Source organism: Ostrinia nubilalis, chromosome 21 (assembly GCF_963855985.1).
Source record: "Ostrinia nubilalis chromosome 21, ilOstNubi1.1, whole genome shotgun sequence".
Lineage (NCBI taxonomy): Eukaryota > Metazoa > Arthropoda > Insecta > Lepidoptera > Crambidae > Ostrinia > Ostrinia nubilalis.
Window position 1 is genome coordinate 9165446 of NC_087108.1, and position 18919 is coordinate 9184364.

General features: G+C 41.7%; 2 protein-coding genes across 2 annotated transcripts in view; one reads left to right on the forward strand and one right to left on the reverse strand.

Annotated features, from left to right (window-relative positions):
- Window positions 1–11262, reverse strand: part of LOC135082468 (peregrin-like) — a 34340-nt gene extending 23078 nt beyond the window's left edge. The window contains exons 1-11 of the mRNA XM_063977264.1: window positions 10586–11262; window positions 10214–10453; window positions 9792–9935; window positions 9353–9446; window positions 9169–9270; window positions 8419–8557; window positions 7707–7815; window positions 7507–7593; window positions 3520–3739; window positions 1048–1144; window positions 734–911 (exon numbers count right to left, since the gene is read on the reverse strand). Coding sequence (XP_063833334.1) covers window positions 734–911; window positions 1048–1144; window positions 3520–3739; window positions 7507–7593; window positions 7707–7815; window positions 8419–8557; window positions 9169–9270; window positions 9353–9446; window positions 9792–9935; window positions 10214–10453; window positions 10586–11038 — 1863 coding nt within the window. The 5' untranslated portion in view covers window positions 11039–11262. The remainder of the gene's footprint in view (window positions 1–733; window positions 912–1047; window positions 1145–3519; window positions 3740–7506; window positions 7594–7706; window positions 7816–8418; window positions 8558–9168; window positions 9271–9352; window positions 9447–9791; window positions 9936–10213; window positions 10454–10585) is intronic.
- A 58-nt stretch (window positions 11263–11320) lies between these two features.
- On the forward strand, window positions 11321–18795 carry LOC135082469 (splicing factor ESS-2 homolog). Its single transcript, XM_063977265.1, has 9 exons — window positions 11321–11628; window positions 12079–12232; window positions 13357–13500; window positions 13903–14096; window positions 14370–14696; window positions 14762–14875; window positions 15369–15556; window positions 17422–17556; window positions 18465–18795. The coding sequence occupies exons 1-9, from the start codon at window positions 11467–11469 to the stop codon at window positions 18769–18771; spliced, it is 1725 nt and encodes a 574-aa protein (XP_063833335.1). The 5' UTR covers window positions 11321–11466; the 3' UTR covers window positions 18772–18795.
- The last annotated feature ends 124 nt before the right edge of the window (window positions 18796–18919 follow it).

The window sequence follows — 18919 nt, forward strand, 5'->3', positions numbered from 1 at the left end:
ACACTGACCTCGTTCAAGTCCACGGGCTCGGTGAAGATGTCGCTGGCGTCGCGCTGCCGCAGCAGCCGCAGCAGCTTGTGCAGCACGGCGCGCTCGGGCCGCAGCGAGTGCAGCACGCAGCGCTCCCACACTCGCGAGCTAGTTCACACTGACCTCGTTCAAGTCCACGGGCTCGGTGAAGATGTCGCTGGCGTCGCGCTGCCGCAGCAGCCGCAGCAGCTTGTGCAGCACGGCGCGCTCGGGCCGCAGCGAGTGCAGCACGCAGCGCTCCCACACTCGCGAGCTAGTTCACACTGACCTCGTTCAAGTCCACGGGCTCGGTGAAGATGTCGCTGGCGTCGCGCTGCCGCAGCAGCCGCAGCAGCTTGTGCAGCACGGCGCGCTCGGGCCGCAGCGAGTGCAGCACGCAGCGCTCCCACACTCGCGAGCTAGTTCACACTGACCTCGTTCAAGTCCACGGGCTCGGTGAAGATGTCGCTGGCGTCGCGCTGCCGCAGCAGCCGCAGCAGCTTGTGCAGCACGGCGCGCTCGGGCCGCAGCGAGTGCAGCACGCAGCGCTCCCACACTCGCGAGCTAGTTCACACTGACCTCGTTCAAGTCCACGGGCTCGGTGAAGATGTCGCTGGCGTCGCGCTGCCGCAGCAGCCGCAGCAGCTTGTGCAGCACGGCGCGCTCGGGCCGCAGCGAGTGCAGCACGCAGCGCTCCCACACTCGCGAGCTAGTTCACACTGACCTCGTTCAAGTCCACGGGCTCGGTGAAGATGTCGCTGGCGTCGCGCTGCCGCAGCAGCCGCAGCAGCTTGTGCAGCACGGCGCGCTCGGGCCGCAGCGAGTGCAGCACGCAGCGCTCCCACACGCGTGTGTACTCCGCCTTAAGGCGCTCGCGCTTGCGAACCAGCTCGCATAGTAACCTGGCAACCATTAATATAATTTTTAGTTGTAATTTTTACTGGAATCACAACTATATTAGATTCCCAAGTAATAAGTAGAACATTGTGCGCATCTCAAGTCAAGATGCTAGAAGATAAAATGTAGCAAGCTACTTACCTAGCTCGTTCCAAATCCTGGCGTATTCTCTGCCAGTATTTCAGCTGGTTACAAAGTTCCCTCACATTGACGGTGCCATCTTGGATTCCTCTAGTACCTACAAAAAACAGAAAAAGAAACACTTTAAATTACTGGTTACCTGAAACTAGTTTTATTAATCATCAGTGGCGTCAACTGACATTAGTCCAGTCAAAATAGACATGAACCCTGCAATAATTCGCATACAGCTGAAAATTGGTACGAATGTTCGGAGCACCATTATGAATTAACTGTGAAAAGTCCCCATCGATCCGACATGTGCTAAAAAAAAAATTCAAGGTCAAACTAAAAAAATACGGGTTTTTGAGATTTTCAGCCAAACGGTAAGTTTTATCACAAAAATTTGTATGACAAGGTTTAAGACCATACAATTATCTATCAAAATTGTCTATACACTTTCTCCTAAGAGTCAGCGTTTCTGAGATTCGATGATCCGAAGAGTCAAAAAAGTGTTATTTTCATAACGGTCTTACACTTAAATCCAATGTGATATCGCCTCGTGGCACGACTCAGCATTGTATCATGATATGTTGTCGACGTCGAATATAAAATGATCAACCTCAATGTCGTTTGTCATCTTTAATTGTCGAAAAATGTTTGCAACTTAGACAAAGGATTGCACCGTGAGTTTCTAAGATACAAAGTTTTCGTGTCTATTATGTTTAAGAGCTCTTATATGCACACGTCACTACTCTACTTGTAACTCTATGGTCACTCTTTTAGCCCGGTCAAGTCAGAAAATCCAGGGTATAATAATTCGCATAGAGTTCAAAATTTGTGTGAATGTTGAGAACACCATCCTAAATGAAATGTCAAAAGTCCCCAACGTTCCGTCATTTGAAAAAAAAAATTACGAAGTCCAAGTTTTTTGCATTTTTCCGCCAAACAGTAAACTTATCATAAGAAATGATAAGAAATAGTAGTAGATCATAAAATTATCTATTAATATTGTCTTTGCCCCTTTTTCCTAAGAGTCACCGTGTATGTGGTAACGATGCAAAAAGTTGCAGAATTCGCATTCTGTTAAGTACTCCACAAGTCCACAACTTCAACTCTATTAAAATAGTTTTGAATTTAACAGGATAACAAATACATCTTAAAAAAGGCCTACTGGGGAAACCTGGTAAAAAAAATGCGCCAAATAACCCTCATAGGTGTTGTGGAAACATGTGCGTATAACGAGAACATCTTAACTAACTTTTTGAATCGTTCTACCTCATAACCGGTGACTCTTAGGAAAAAGGGTTAAAGACAATTTTAATAGATAATTTTATGAGCTACTATTATTTCTTATCTATTTTTATGATAAGTTTACTACTTGGCCAAAAAATGCAATAAACTTGGGACTTCGTAAACTTTTTTTTTTAATGACGGATCGTCGGGGACTTTTGACATTTCATTTAGGATGGTGTTCTCAACATTCACACAAATTTTCAGCTCTATGCGAATTATTATAATCTGGACTGTCTAACTTGGTTGGGCTAAAAGAGTGACCATAGAGTTATAAATGGTATAGTGACGTGTGCATATAAGAGCTTTTAAACATAATCGACACGAAAACTTCGTATCTTAGAAACTCACGGTGCAGTCCTTCGTCAAAGTTGTACCCATTTTTCGATAATTATAGATGACAGACGACATTGAGGTTGATCATTTTATATTCGACGTCGACAACACATCATGATACAATGCTAAGTCGTGGCACGAGGCGATATCACATTGGATTTAAGTGTAAGACCGTTATGAAAATAACACTTTTTTGACTCTTCGGATCATCGAATCTCAGAAACGCTGACTCTTAGGAGAAAGTGTATAGACAATTTTGATAGATAATTGTATGGTCTTAAACCTTGTCATACATATTTTTGTGATAAAACTTACCGTTTGGCTGAAAATCTCAAAAACCCATATTTTTTAAGTTTGACCTTGAATATTTTTTTTAGCACATGTCATATCGATGGGGACTTTTCACAGTTAATTCATAATGGTGCTCCGAACATTCGTACCAATTTTCAGCTGTATGCGAATTATTGCAGGGGTCAAGTCTAATTTGACTGGACTACATACCCATGGTGGTTTCTCATCAGTAGCGCCAACTGATATATTGTAGTAGTTACTTGTAAGTGGCGCCAACTGGCATACTTTAGTGGTTTCACGTAAATGGCGCCAACTAACATACCGTGGTGGTTACCCGTCCGTCAGTGGCGCCAACTGGCATAATATGATTTTTCTAGTTAGTGGTGCCAACTGACTAGCCGTTCCGGTTGTGTCGCTTGAGCGTCCAGTAGGCGAGCAGGCGCTTCATGAGCTGCGCGCGGCGATATACTAGTCACTGGCGCCAACTAGCATATGGTAATGGTTACTATACTAGTCAGTGGCGCCAACTAACATATTATGGTAATGGTTACCCGTCAGTGGCGCCAACTGGCTTACCGTGATGACTAGTAAGGCTCTGTAGACGGCGCAGCAGCGGCACTCCATTCCGGTTGTGTCGCTTGAGCGTCCAGTAGGCGAGCAGGCGCTTCATGAGTTGTGCGCGCGCGGCGGGCGGCCCGCGCGCCAGTGCTGCCACCTCCGACACGCGCTCGGCGGGTAAAGTCGGAACTAACACCACTGGAGCCCAAGTACGCTTCATCGCTAGCACTCGACGCGCCTGAAGAGCATCAATAGACATTATGTGAATGACAAATTCAGGAATCTTGCACCTTATGCAGTTGTAAGGCACGATTTAGTAATAAAAGTAGCTGCGTTGGCACTAACACCACAGGAGCCTATGGCGGGTTTTAGAATCGCACTGACCGCTCGCTGATCGTCGGCACTGACAGATCCATATGTACGTAATTGAAGGGAACGTTCCTGAGTGACGCTGATCGCTCGGCGCCGACGCTTCATACATTTCGGCTGTCAGCGCTGATGGTCAGCGTGCGTCAGCGTGACTCTAAAACCAGCCTATGTGCGCTTCATTGATAGCACGCGCCAACTGTGAACCCTTGAAAAGGAGGCTGACAATAGGGACTGAGTTTCTTGCGCTGCTTCTTCTCAGCACTGGCCCATTTATTGTCCCGAAGCAGTGGTAGGGTTAATTGAATTCTGGGACGTGTAAAAGTGCTTTTTAAAAGCCTATTTGTGCAAAAATAAATGAGTTTTATGAATTTTAGTTTTTTAACACGAAAACGTAATACCACAGAATAATAATAAGTACTACGTACAGAAGTTTTTCTTCGCGAAGGTATTCAAAAAAATGTATGCTCAATGTCATCAACAATATGGTGTAATTTAGCTTGTCTTAAGAGTCGAGCACCGTTTTGTTGACATACGTCAGTGATCGGTACTGTCTTGATGCCATAGGGCTGACTGCTACAAGAAGCTACTGTGTCGCCATCTAGCGCACCACACTTGCATTCACTGCTCTTCGCGGCAACGCGCAGCTACATGCGGCAGCGGCCGCCAGTTATATAGTGTAAGAGCTAGCACCTAAATATTTTATAACACACATAACTGTGACAATTTATTTCACGTGGGCGAAGCCAAAAAGCTAGTAAGAAATAAAAATTCAATTCAGTAGGTATTTCAAACCAAATTTTATTACATAAACAAACATTATACTAATTTCATTATGGGCCCTTAGTATGTGAAAACTGCAATTGACGATATTTCGCACTGTTTTCAATATTATGTATTACAGAACGTATGTGTGATGGGATGATATTTTCGAAAACACGATTAGAAAAAATTTTTCTCGAAAAAAAACATTTACCTCTGGATTTTTTTATAAAAGTTTAATATGACCGTGTTTTACAATAAAATTCCTATAAAATCACAAAGGTATCATGTTTGCCTCTTTGATTTCCTGGCTGTTTTAGATTTCAAAAACCTAAATATATTAATTTATTAACTTTCTGATAAAAATGTGAATGGCTCTTACGATGTCCCCCCCTTAAATCAAAATGTCTTTATTTGGTCTATATGCCCATCATCACTACGTAATAATTATAAAAAAAAGTCGCTTTCCCGTCTGTCTGTCCCTATGTATGCTTAGATCTTTAAAACTATGCAACAGATTTTGATACGGTATTTAGGGTTCCGTAGCCAAATGGCAAAAACGGAACCCTTATAGATTCGTCATATAGTCTGTCTGAACATAGAACGTTTTTGTGCACTTTTTAAAATGAGTTAACCAAGTATATGGCTATTAGACTTGCACACGTCCGTCCGTTTTTTGTAGGATTAATATAATTAATCAATTATGTAAACCCTGGTCTTCCTAATATAAATAAATAAATAAATAAATAAATAAATAAGTAACATTTATTTTTTGCATTCGGCTCTTGGTCTAACCCAAACGAAACACGAACAACTAATGAACTAACAATGAACAAAGTTGATAAATTAGTAATATGTAAATAATGAATTTGTTTTACGAGCTGTCCCGGCGTACTTCGTACCGCAAATTAATATAAAGTTGTTTAAGTGATTTATAAAATCGCAATATTAATTTTTGAAAGTAGGGTCATTGTGCTGGTTTTCTATCTAACTTCGGTTTTCGTCCATTTCACTGAGCTGCCATAAACACATGCGTAAAATTTGAATACAAAGTATTGTATTCACAGAAGGCAGTAGCCATCCCGCGCTAGTTTTGTTGCAATCTATAATGCCTAAGCAACAGTTCTACCTAAATGAAAATGTAATTTAAAAAGTAGTGAGTTCCAAAAAATTACGTAAATGCGCGGCCATACACCGGTCACCGGTACATTGCAGAAATCATCGCGCTAGAAAAAAAAACGTGCTGACAGGAAAAGTTTTTGGCACGTATGTCTAATTGATAGCATTATAAACACAATTTTAAGTGTTTATTAAACTTCTTCATACAAAATTAAATCTTAGATGACTAAGGGTCATTTTTTTAAAGCATAGCTCAGGTCATATAACAGGCAAATCAACTCGGAAAGGGATCAACAACGTATCGCCTTTTGTGGCATGGAGGTAATAGTGGAGAGGAAATATAGATCTATACAAAAATTCGACAAATTAATGACAAACAGCTGTTTATCTCTTTCTAACTTACCCCTGGTGATGTATAAAAAAAAAGAAATAGATAATGTTTGGTCAGTACTCATTCTGGCAACATTTTCATGTGACGTCACTAACTACCTGACTTGTGCCGAGTAGGTACCTACATACAAGATTTAAGAAAACAACATATTTATAGGCAATCAGCTGACAACTACACGCACACACACACACACACAAATACCTGTCAGCTGATTGCCTATATTGCGGCCATGTTGTTTTCTTAAATCGTGTATGTATTTATAATGCGTGTAAATGTGTGCGTAATGTACCGAGTACGTTTATTTTAAAGTTACGCCAAGTCCATGAGACATTGATATACGTCAGTGTTTTGCGAGCTGTCATTGCCCTTCGCGCACTGTCATCGGCGAGGCAAGGCGTTTACGTTACGGTGCGGATTGTGTGTGCGTTGCAGTATGGACTTTAGTTGACTGCCTTTATGAGCACTCGAACGAATAAAATAATATGATACATTTATGTAAGGGTATTTTAAGATCACAAAGTTGGCGACTCCGATAGTTGGACGAAAACCAGCGCAAAGACCCTATCCTGTTTGACACCTATAATAATTGACAATAGCTGGCTCGGCGAACTTCGGCAAACTAATGTGTGACGTGAAGTGCCAAATCGCGGAAAATGTCGGAAGAAATACATGAATTTGCATGAATTATCATGAATAACAATAACCACTTATTTACCTCTCAGTGTCTTCAGGCAACTTAAAAAAAGTACATTGTGTGTTTTTATTATTATTTAGGCAGTTAAATACTGCACAGTATTTTTTACACAGTATTTTTTTATTTTTTTCCATAATACAAGAGTACGCGTGCGTGTGTCAATGCTCGCTCGTATCTCGTATGTGACGCCTTGTCGAATCGCCTCCTGTAGGTGGGCTATCGTGCGTGTTTTGTTTTCGATGTGAACTCGCGGAGATGAACAGGCCTGGTAATACGTACTACAAACGTACGAACTTATTCAAGTTCAAATCCCAACTATCCCAACTAATATTATAAATGCGAAAGTAACTCTGTCTGTCTGTCTGTCTGTCTGTCTGTCTGTTACGCTTTCCCGCTTAAACCTCGCAACCGATTTTGATGAAATTTGGCATAGAGATAGTTTGAGTCCCGGGAAAGAACATAGGATAGTTTTTATCCCGGTTTTTGAAACAGGGACGCGCGCGATAAAGTTTTTCTGTGACAGACAAAATTCCACGCGGGCGAAGCCGCGGGCGGAAAGCTAGTATGAAATAAGCGTAATGTTGTGGGTTCCTGAATGCAAATATTCTCAACTCGTTCGCCTCAATTCTCGCGCGACCTGTAAATAAAGCATTTAGGTCTAGGAATAGCTTACCTGGATTATTTTCTCTCTTCCTTTTTGTCTAATGGCAGTCAAATCTGTTGATTTTGAATCTCCTTCAGACTCCTGCGCTCTTCTTTCCTGTAAAACGCCACTAATATAGATGACACATTTTGAATAGAAGTTTAGTAGATTTCTATTAAAAAAGCCCTGTAAATATGACCCTTATGTCCACTACTGTAAGGCATAAATACCTGTAGCACGTGAGCGGGCGTGTGCGCGTCGCAGTAGGCCATCTTGGCCACCTGCACGGGCTGCGAAGGGTCGCGGCCCGCGCCCGCCGCCTCCATCTTCATGTATAACCTGCAACATGGTTATTTAGATTATTTTCTTTCTCAGCCAGTTTGCTTCTACCCACTTTTGAGCTAAAGTCGTGTTTGTGGGCGGATGAGTTACTTGGCCCCGCCCCCTTCGAAAGACCTACTGGGCACATTAAAAGCATAGCACCGCAGGTAATGAATTGCTGGTTTTTATGATGTGCTATGCTCCCCTATCCTTTGCAGTCGACTTTACGAAAGTATCAGTTGGCTATGAGTCCTGCAGTTAGGCCTCAGGTGGCGCTAATGAGGGTATCAGCCAAAGAAGGCACAGCGATGAATGTGAGTTCCTGTACGTTGTGCATTAGTTCTGGAAAGGAGTCAGCTTCTCCTGAGAAGCCTCTGCTAGCCAGCCAGGGCTTAGCCTGTTTGCACTGCTATCAAGCTCCAATCAGGGGAGTGACTAGAACGAATATTTATGGTCTCAGCCTGGGGTGCTAGCAGCCAGCAGGATCTCTCGTGCTCTCATTGTGAACTTTTTATTTGTTTCTGTTTATTGCCTTGGCCTAAGGCTTTGTAGCAACAGGATCCCTCGAGCTGTCGTTCTAAACGACATATTTTCGATTCATCTGTTTATAGCTATGTATACCCGGCTTGCTGCGCGCAGGTGACGTGGAAGGCGGAGTAGCAGTTGCTGCGGTGGCACTGGATGCAGGCGCCGGCGCCGCGCTGCTTGCACACCATGCACTGGAGTTTCCAACGGGCCGCCGGGATCATCTCGATCGAATCTGTATAGCGGAACATTTTGATTTAGACTGAGAAGTGATGGGCCAGAAAGTTTACTCTCCATTACAAGCTCAGATACTAGTAGGTAGTACTTATTCTTATCTATGGCTCAGATTAGGGATCCCCCACTCGTCTTCCGAGCATCATCGTCTCGTCAGCGCCCGCGCAGCGTCGATGCGGCGCTCACGTGTTTCAGACAAGTGAAACGTTACATTAGCGCCGTGCGGACTAGATTATTGCGCATAAATTTTAAAGTACTTATTAGTACTTATCACACCATATCTAGTAAGGCTGTGGGCTCCTATAAACGCCGTAGGCCGCGTCACAATGCTTACTATAGAAATGTACTGTTGTGGTCTCTTTCAGATTTTGATAAGCGTATAGCGTTTAATAGACCATAGCATATGAACAGCATCAAAGTAATGACACAAAGGAAAGTAAATATTTTCCTTCTACAAACAATCAGTTTGAAAATAAATCAATCTTCAAAAATCTGCGTATTATATGCTATACCTAACAGCTGAAATTCCATTTTTTTCATTACACTTCACTTATAAAATCCAATATTACTCAATCATCCAATAATACATTTTACTTACTTAAGTTTACTTACCTATTGGCTCCAAGAATACTGTATTGGCGAAGCGGACCTCTGGTATCCAGAGGGCACATACAACATGAGCCCATGTTCCTTGATCAGTTTGCTTGAATGCACCTGTAAACAAACTTAACTTTTAGTACTCTATGGTTTAGCCAAGAAATATTACAAAGTATTTCTGTAAGATGTGTAGTATCACCTCCGGTGTTTGGGCAAAGCACACAGTTGACAAGGCGTGAAGGCGACTGCAGACAGCGGCGACATAGCCACTGGCCTTCTGGAATGTATGGAACCTGGAAAAAATGGGATTTCTTTACAATGAGAACTTACAAAAAATAAATTGTTGTATTCTTCCATCAGTTTGATAGATGTTTAGAAAATATATTACCAATTGGTACAGTCAGCATCAAATAGTTTGAACACCCAAAGCAGCCAAAAAATTCACAACACATTAGAAATAAGGTTGTGTTGTCAACTTCTTGGCTTCTTTGAGGCTGACTGTCTGTCTGTACCTACATAGTTGGTTTAGGAAATGAAAAGCTAAGTGATATTTGATTCTGTGAACTTATGACTTTGTTTCATACAGGAGCATAACTTTTTTCTCTGAGCTTTCAAAATTATTGATCAAATATGCTTACTCCATAACAGTCTTGGTGCACAGCCAAGTTGCACATGTCACAGAACAGAATGACGTTGGTGTTCTGACATTCTCCGTCCATGCAGATGCAGCAAACTGCATCCTCATCCACTGCTGCTGCTGTCTGTTGCCCACTTTGAGTTGCCTATTTAAATAATGGTAATATTAAAACATTTTATTAGGGTCTCCTCCACCAATAACCCTGACAATAAATAGAACCAAAAATGTATGCTGTTTTGATAAAATACTTTATTGTTCACCACACAAAACAAGAAGAGAAAGGAATACACAAAAGACATGTCTAAAAAAGAACTCAGTGAGAAGGGTGTTTAAAAACCTAAATTTATTTATGGTAGAACAAGGTCATTCATGAACTAGATGATCAGTCTGTCTGGTAATAGCATTAACATTTCACAAACTTACCTGAAAGTATGATTCCTTCTCCAATCTATCCATCAGCAGCTCCAACGTGTCCACAGACACCGGAGGCAGGTTCTGCTTCACTCGCATCTTGTTGATGATCGCCAGCCACGCTGTATCTTCCTCGTCCACATCATACTCCACCTCTCCGTCCAGTTCCTCTGCTGACTTCTCGATAAAACGGATGTAGGCATTGGGCCGAGGTGGAGCATCAACCACTCTCTCATTGTAGTCTGGTATAAGCTGGTGTACAATGAAAGAAGCTGTTAATCTCATTGTTTCTTTTACAATATAAATCATAATAAGCTGGAATATTGTTCAACAGTACTTAACAGTAATTGACACAAAAATACAGTAACATAAACAATTACAAACCTTGAAACTAGCTTCTGGTAATTTGACATGAGGCTCAACTGGGGGCTCCACATAAGGCAGTGGTTTATCAAGCTCAGCATTCTTCTTCTCCCACTCTTCCAAAGACATGATAGGCAGTGGTTGGTCAATGGGAATTCTACTAATTTTGCCATCTACCTCAAACTGCACCACTTTCTGAGCTTCAGCGAAAGTCAAGGCTTCTTTGGGCGGGCTCTGGAGTGCAATATCTCCAGTGGCGACTGGAGTCTTAAACGCGCCTCTCTTCTTGCGATTGTGAGCAACAGTCGGGGTCGCCGGTGTAGGATTGTCATGGTCGTAGTGCACCAAATGATACTGCAGCCCACAGAGACTCTTGTAAACCTTGTCACATTTCTCCAGTGGACACTGGTACGGCGGCGGACGGTTTTGACGCAATTTCTTACAAAACTCTAAAACGTCGAAGTCCAAACCCATGTTTACAACTTGCAATCATGAGCCTATGATTGGGCCACACGTAGTACAGAATCACACACTCCAAATCGTCGTATACGCGGCTAAACGATTTAAAAATTAATTGCAACCAAACAATTATGAATTGTTCAAGAAAACTAATTCAATTTTATAAAAAAAACATCCCAAAAACGAGCAGCCAAGCTTCGTCAATTTTTTGACAGCTGTTGGCGCGTTCCGAATCGATACTCACACACACGCTATCGTAGCGCAGCTGCAGCAGAGCCTGGCTGTATAGTAAAATATCTTTTGCTAGTGAAAAAAATAGTTAAAAAAAAGTTCGGTCATCTATCAGCTGACATGTGTCATTTCTTGTCTTGTTGTGGGTTTATTTGTTTGGGATATTTTTGTTAAATTTATGTAAAAAATAGGCTTATTAATTCATCGTAAATATGTCTGACGATAGTGCTAAAAAGCCTAAACCTGGAGAAGCAGCATTAAAAAATATGAAGCTGTTAAAAAATGAGAGCAGCGTATTTAAAGTTCCCAAAGTGCCTAAAAAGAAACCCAGTACAAAGAAAGCTAAAGTCTTGGAAGAGGAAGTGTATGTAGAGGTAAATACTTGTTAAAATATGTTTTAGTATTAAAGTCAAGTAACACACTAAAAATTTTTAACCCTAAAATATTCATACAAATATACTTTTATTTATATACTGCTGATTTCCTAACTACCATGCAATCTGTACTAACTCATTAATCTAAGACTAACTCACAATTAACATTTACTATTTGTGAAAGAAAGTATTTATTCACACATTTCATAAGAAAGGCATAGCAGATAACTGAGGAGGTTCCTGTGGTAGTGGTGGGACGGTAAGGCAGCTATGATTTGGATTCATCAAATCCTGCGAGATTTCAGACAACTATTCAGTTCCAGAAAATACTGCAAGAACCTTCAGTTATGTGCTATGCCTGTTAGTACTGATCTACTTTTAATGCCTTTGCTGGAACATCTTTAAACAATAAAAAAGCCACCTTTATATAAAAACAATGTTTTCTTTCAGGGTATAGCAAAGATTATTCAAAGAGATTTTTTTCCTGACTTAGAAAAATTAAAAGCACAAAATGAGTTTTTAGAAGCTACAGAAAACAAAGACTACTCCAGACTCCGAGAGATCACACAAAAATACAGCGGCAGCAGACCTCCCACTGAGCCTTGTAAGCATTAATCTTATTAACTTTTTAACCGACTTCAAAAAAGAAGGAGGTTATATGTTCGACTGTATGTATTTTTTTTTTTCTATGTATGTTCACCGATTACTCCGTCAATTGTGGACCGATTTTCAAAATTCTTTTTTTGTTCGATAGGGTATACTTCTGAGGTGGTCCCATTGTCACCAAGTCAGGATCTGATGATGGGATCCTAGGGAAATCGAGGGCAATCCTCAAATTTTATAGGCACGTATATCGTTTTTCAAACTTTTTCTTAAGTTATTCAAGTTATTGCTCCTGGAAATCATCATCTCATATTGATGAGCTGATGATAGAAGGTAAAACTCCTTAATGCTTAGGAGTTGGAGGATAATTATTTTAATTTTATAGATAAGTATAGTTTCTAAAGTTATTCAAGTGTTTACATCAGATATTCATCATCTCATCATGATGAACTGGTCATGGTAGGTACAACTCCTTAATGCTTAGGAGTCGGAGGATAATTCTTTAAATATTATAAGTACAAATAGACCAACAGTTGTATTCTTTCATGTTTTTAAGGTGGGCTGACGGTTTAAGGTCTTTTTAGGTTTCCTTTATGGTAACCTGTATTTTGTAGGGAATATTATTTTACACTAGACATGAAGAATATGGTCTCAATGTACTGCCTATCTTCAGTGGTAACATCAAGGTAATAATTAATTAACTAAAAAGCAAGAAATAAGTAAAATTTTATTTAAAAAAAACCGACTCCAAAAAACCTACACTAAAAAGTAGAAAAATAATTACTAATTACCTACTTATTTATTAGGACGAATTAATATTTATGTAGGTATACCATGATTGATACTTTTGGAGTCGGTGCAGGCAAACTTTACATGTTTCATAATCTTGGCACCGACTCCAGAAGTATCAATCATGGTATACCTACATAAATATTAATTCGTCCTAATAAATAAGTAGGTAATTAGTAATTATTTTTCTACTTTTTAGTGTAGGTTTTTTGGAGTCGGTTTTATTTTTTTAAATAATTTATATTGTATTTTACAAGGGAAGAGTTTTATGCATAGGTAGGAGGTAAAGTAAAGCACGACAGAAAAGTTTCACAATCACATAAAACCTTGTTTCAGATAATTCCCCTGCCACTTTCGACACTCCAGGCCCTGACCGGCCTTATTCACCATCAGCCCCCACAGTAAGAGAGCACAGATCTGACCTGGATGACGTTGGCGCCATTGACAAACCTAAAGATATCACAGATGACCACACTTTGGGTAAGAAAGAGTTGTTAAATTACATTGTATCAAAGTATTAGGATATTTCTGTGCAAGATATTGATTTGATGATTATCTGGCATGATTTCTCTAAACCTCAAAACTGTTTTTGTAACAATCAGGGTGGACTTCTCTTGATTAGAGAACCTACATGCCGAAAGGTGATTATGTGTATGGCTTATTTGCTCATGATCTTAACTTTCACATCCTAGTGTACTTTTTTAAATGGCATGCAGGCAGACATAGGCGCACCTTGCTATTCGGTGCCTAGCTAGACCATTCCTGTCGCTGGCCAGCTCTAATAATTAATATTACATATTGTTTTGTACCTTTGTGTTTTTATAGCTCCTTTATATTTTCACCCTAAATAACCTATTCAAAATGCTATTTTCATCCTTTCAGATTCATACTTATCAACACATACGAGCGAAGACAACGCCAGCTACGACAAAGTGATAGCGCTGGAAGACAAGAAGAGGGCTACCAAACTGGCGGTACAACTTAACGCGGAGGTGTCGTCGGCTGAGCTCGCTGATAAGGCGCTCGCCTTGCCCTCCATAGAGGAGCAGGCGGACCAGACTGAGAGGCCACATGAGGTAATGAAAGATTGTTTTATGCGGGACTTATCTGTATCCTTGTGAGAAATCTATTTTTTTTATTACGAAAACCAACAGCAATATAAATACAAATAATGAAACTTAAAATTTTTTGTTTAGTTGAATTACAATCTTTGATTGAGAATAAACAAAGCTCGTTTAGTTAAACAATTCACTGTCTGCCTTGCCTAAAAAAATGCCTTTACCTAAATGTTATTTTTGACTACATAAATATACCTTTATCTTAACATATTCGTATTTTCCACCCCCCAGCTGGACACATGGCGGTACAAAGCTAAGAACTACATAATGTATGTGCCGGACGGAGCACCGTCGCAGCCGCCGCCGCGCAAGCCCGACTTATTACGTCACAACACGCGCCTGCGCGCGGAACCCTTCGACCACGTCAAGAACAAAGAGGCCATCACCGCCATCGCTAGGACGCAGGTCAGTAACACAAACAATAAAGAACGTTATGTACGTGACGGACAGTGCATAGTCACAGCCGCCGCCGCGCAAGCCGGACTTATTACGTCACAACACGCGCCTGCGCGCGGAACCCTTCGACCACGTCAAGAACAAAGAGGCCATCACCGCCATCGCTAGGACGCAGGTCAGTAACACAAACAATAAAGAACGTTATGTACGTGACGGACAGTGCATAGTCACAGCCGCCGCCGCGCAAGCCGGACTTATTACGTCACAACACGCGCCTGCGCGCGGAACCCTTCGACCACGTCAAGAACAAGGAGGCCATCACCGCCATCGCTAGGACGCAGGTTGGTAACATGATAAATGATAAAGAACCTTATGTAAGTTATGGAAGGTGCATAGTCGCAGCCGCCGCCGCGCAAGCTGAACTTATTACGTCACAACACGCGCCTGCGCGCGGAACCCTTCGACCACGTCAAGAACAAAGAGGCCATCACCGCCATCGCTGGGACGCAGGTCAGTGACATATAAAGAATAAAGAACCTTATGTACGTGACGGACAGTGCATAGTCAGTCACACATCGATTTTACGCGATAAACAAACGTACGTTTGTCGCCTAAAATCATCGATAAATAATTTATCACGGCGCGCATCCAAGCCCGGCAGAATATGCATTTTTATTGCAACTACTGCATAACTTTTACTTTGACGTCAAAACTCAAACAGAAAGCATCGATTTTATCGACAAAGTTAGGTGGTACAACTCAGCCTTAATTTTAGCTTAAAATAAACCAATGTTTTCTACATGCATTTAAATAATATAACGTTCCAATCCACAGGACGCGACAGCGACAGGCAAGATAGGCGTGGACGGAGTAAGCATATCAAGCGAGAAGGCGGGTTACGAGTACCTCGCCACGCCGTCGCCGCGGCCGGGCGACGGGCCCGACCAGTCGCCGCTCATGACCTGGGGACACATCGAGGGCACGCCCTTCCGCCTCGACGGCGGGGACACGCCCTTACCAGCGTGAGTTGTCTATACTAATATTATAAATGCGAAAGTATTATTATTATTATTGGTTTTTGGGCCTTTACTTGCGCCAACTCGACCAGGTTTGATCTATTGTGGCAGCCCTTGTCTGAGTTCACTGCTTAGTCCCGTTGAGTCTATAAATTTCCAGATTCTTTGGAGCGTGATATCTGCTATCTCATCCGAAAATAACTCATCTCATCCGAAAATAATTCATGCGAAAGTAGCTCTGTCTGTCTGTCTTGCTTTCACGCCTAAACCACTGATTTTGATGAAAGGACAATGACCAAAAGTGGTCCAAATGTCCACCACCAATGAGACCTATATTGGCTTATAGTCCATTAAATAGAGATTAACTTTCAGTATGGGACGAAAAAAAAATAAGCTGTCAGTAAAAAGTTATGACTGTATGAAAAATTGTAGTTGTTTACGCGCTAATCTCAGGAACTACTGGTCCGATTTGAAAAATTCTTTTTGCTATGGATAGCCCATTTATCAAGGATGGGTTAAGGTTATATAACATCACCCTACAACAAATAGGGGCGGAGCAGTAAAGACAAATGTTGTAAAAATGGGAAATATTATTCAAACTATTTTCACGCGTACAAAGTCGTAGGCACAGCTAGTATAATATTATACTATAATTCATCTATAATCAACATTAAACCAGTTGGAAATAAGACTATTTTTACCCCTTTCGCATTATTCCAAGTATTCCAATATTGTTGTCTTTCTTCTGAGCTTATTTTTTTTTCTTTAAGCGAGAAACACGGCACACTAAGCGACATGACATAACATGCATAGATTAGTCCTAAATGTGCGATGGATAGAATGATATCAAGAACATTTTTCGAATAAAAAGGTGAAAAACATGACTTTTCATTCAGTCATAACTTTTTACTGACAGCATAATAATATTTTTGATTGCGGTTTGGTTATAATGAATCAGTATTTAGTAGACTATTTTACTACATAGGTCTCGTTAGTGGTGGACATTTGGACCACACTCCATACATTTTTGGTCATTGTCCTTTGGCATTTTGGTTTGAGTCCCGGGAAAGGACATATGATAGTTTTTATCCCGGTTTTTGAAACAGGGACGCGCGCGATATAGTTTTTCTGTGACAGATAAAATTCCACGCGAACGAAGCCGCGGGCGGAAAGCTAGTTGATTTATAAATAATAGAAGATTTCAAAGTAGTGATTGAATGAGAGTCACATAGTTTTGTAGACTTATTTGAAGTCACCAGCAAGGTTTCACAAATCCATATGAGAGGATTAAGAAATGGGGGGTGTAACAGGTGAAAGAAAGGACGAGGAATTATGTTACTAATGCGTGAGAGCTATAACGCATGCCTCTCATTAAATTGTATTATTCTAAGGCTGAGTTGCACCGTAACCGAACTTTAACCGTAACTATAACGATAACGGGTACTTTTTGTATGGAGTTTGACAGAGTTTTGACGTTTATTAAAGTAAGATGGTGCAACCAGCCTAAAAGTCAAATATTTAGTTAAGTTACCATACAAAACAGGAAAGACGAATATTCAGATATCACGCTCCACGTGTTTTTACTAAGACGCAGGATTTTTTGCCAACTAAAGCCTGGTCCGTGAGCACGTAGAATTTTGTCCAATGACCCCAATCTACCCATCCTTATCGCTCGCGCGTAATTATATTGCTGTCGCGACTGTGCGACGGGCGCCCGCAGTGAGTGTGCGAGCTTGGGGTCATTGGACAAAATTGTACGTGCTCACGGACCAGGCTTTAGTACATAAGCACTAAGCTAGTTTTGAGCTAGAGCTACTTCAAATAACATTGAAACTGGCTGGACGCAATAAAGATGTATAATTATGTTGCAGCGTGGGCGCGGGCGCGGCCTACCGCATGCTGGAGGGCGGCGCGCGCGAGCGCATCGCGCTGCAGCTGTGCGAGCGCGCCGCGCGCCGCCGCCGCCCCACCACGCCGCGCGCCGCCACAGACTCCTTCACGCCACTGTGAGTCGCCTAACGTCTTTTGTTTCATTCCTCCCAGAAATTACTAATTCCATTACTAGTAAAATTTCCACGCGCGTTGAAATGTAAAAACATGAAATATACACAATTTTTGTAATTGTGGTCATCCATTATTTTGAAAAATATAAATAAATAACTTGAAAATATCGAACTGCCTAAGGCGGGAATTGAACCCACGACCTTCCGCTTGCCGGGCGACTGCTCTTCCAACTGAGCTACTTACTTAGTTTGAGATGCGACTCTTAACGCTAAACTTTAAATAACTGGTCAACCATTAGTCTATCATCTCCATAAGTTTGGCACGCTCTTTACGGGACACCATGTATAAGTGCCCCTAGCACTAAACAGAGCTAAAGCAAAGGGGAAGCCCCACATAATTTACTAGCTTTTCCCACAGCTGGAAAGGCATTGTAATTTTATGCATTTTCCTTCCAAAATTACCTTAATATCTAACAAATATTATGAATATTTGTTTTTTCACATGTGAAAGGCATCAAACTGTTTTCAGTAAATTAATGTAAGATTTTACTGCAACTATAGATCGTTTCATCCACGAAGACGCGCCCCACCAATTTTTGGCCGAGGTAAGCGCGGGGTGCGGGGAGTTTGATCCGAGCGTCATTATTGTAGTGTGTGTGTGTGCACTCATCGATAATTAATTTTGCATGTACCGATAACACTCAAACATTAGCGGAAGAATGGTGGGGCGCGTCTTAGTGGATGAACCAATCTATAGTGTGCGCGCCTATAGCATTTTTTATTTATTTTTACCAGTTTCAAAAGTAATTTGCGTAATCTCACTTAACACTAGGTGCGATTGCGGTCAAATACCTGCCTTGTCTTGCATAAAAAAATAATTAATAATCATTCTAACCAAGCTACATCATCAGTTTCAGAACAAACACAGAGCGCCTCGCCAGCATGTCTCCAGCGGCGCGGAAGCTGGCCACCAAGCACCTGCTCTCCCCGCGCCTCAAGCTCACCCCCCACGACGTCGGCATCCACGCGCGAACCCCTACTCCGCGCCGTCCGCTCGTGGCCACGCCCACGCACCACAACGCCACGCCCACTCGCGGCAGTGCCACGCCCAACATGCCCAGCACACACGGCTCCACAGAAAACAACATCACAGATAACCTCCTGCAGATCAACGTGGCTAAACGGACGAGGTTAAAAGCGCAGGACTTCTTCCAATAGCAGATAATAAACGTATTTAAAACAGTTGCTGTTTTCTTTACAACACGTGTCTGAGTGGCCCTTCCCAAATCGAGCCTATGACTGGCAGTCATAAACTGCCGTCATTTTGTCTATGATAACTCCCACACAAAACTTCAATCTAACACGG

Bases quoted from the DNA above. Each gene is read 5' to 3' on its own strand.
- LOC135082469 (XM_063977265.1), top strand. From the start codon at position 11,467: ATGTCTGACGATAGTGCTAAAAAGCCTAAACCTGGAGAAGCAGCATTA. The intron at 11,629-12,078 runs GTAAATACTTGT...GTTTTCTTTCAG, and splicing joins AAGAGGAAGTGTATGTAGAG to GGTATAGCAAAGATTATTCA. The intron at 14,697-14,761 runs CGCTAGGACGCA...GACAGTGCATAG, and splicing joins AAAGAGGCCATCACCGCCAT to TCACAGCCGCCGCCGCGCAA.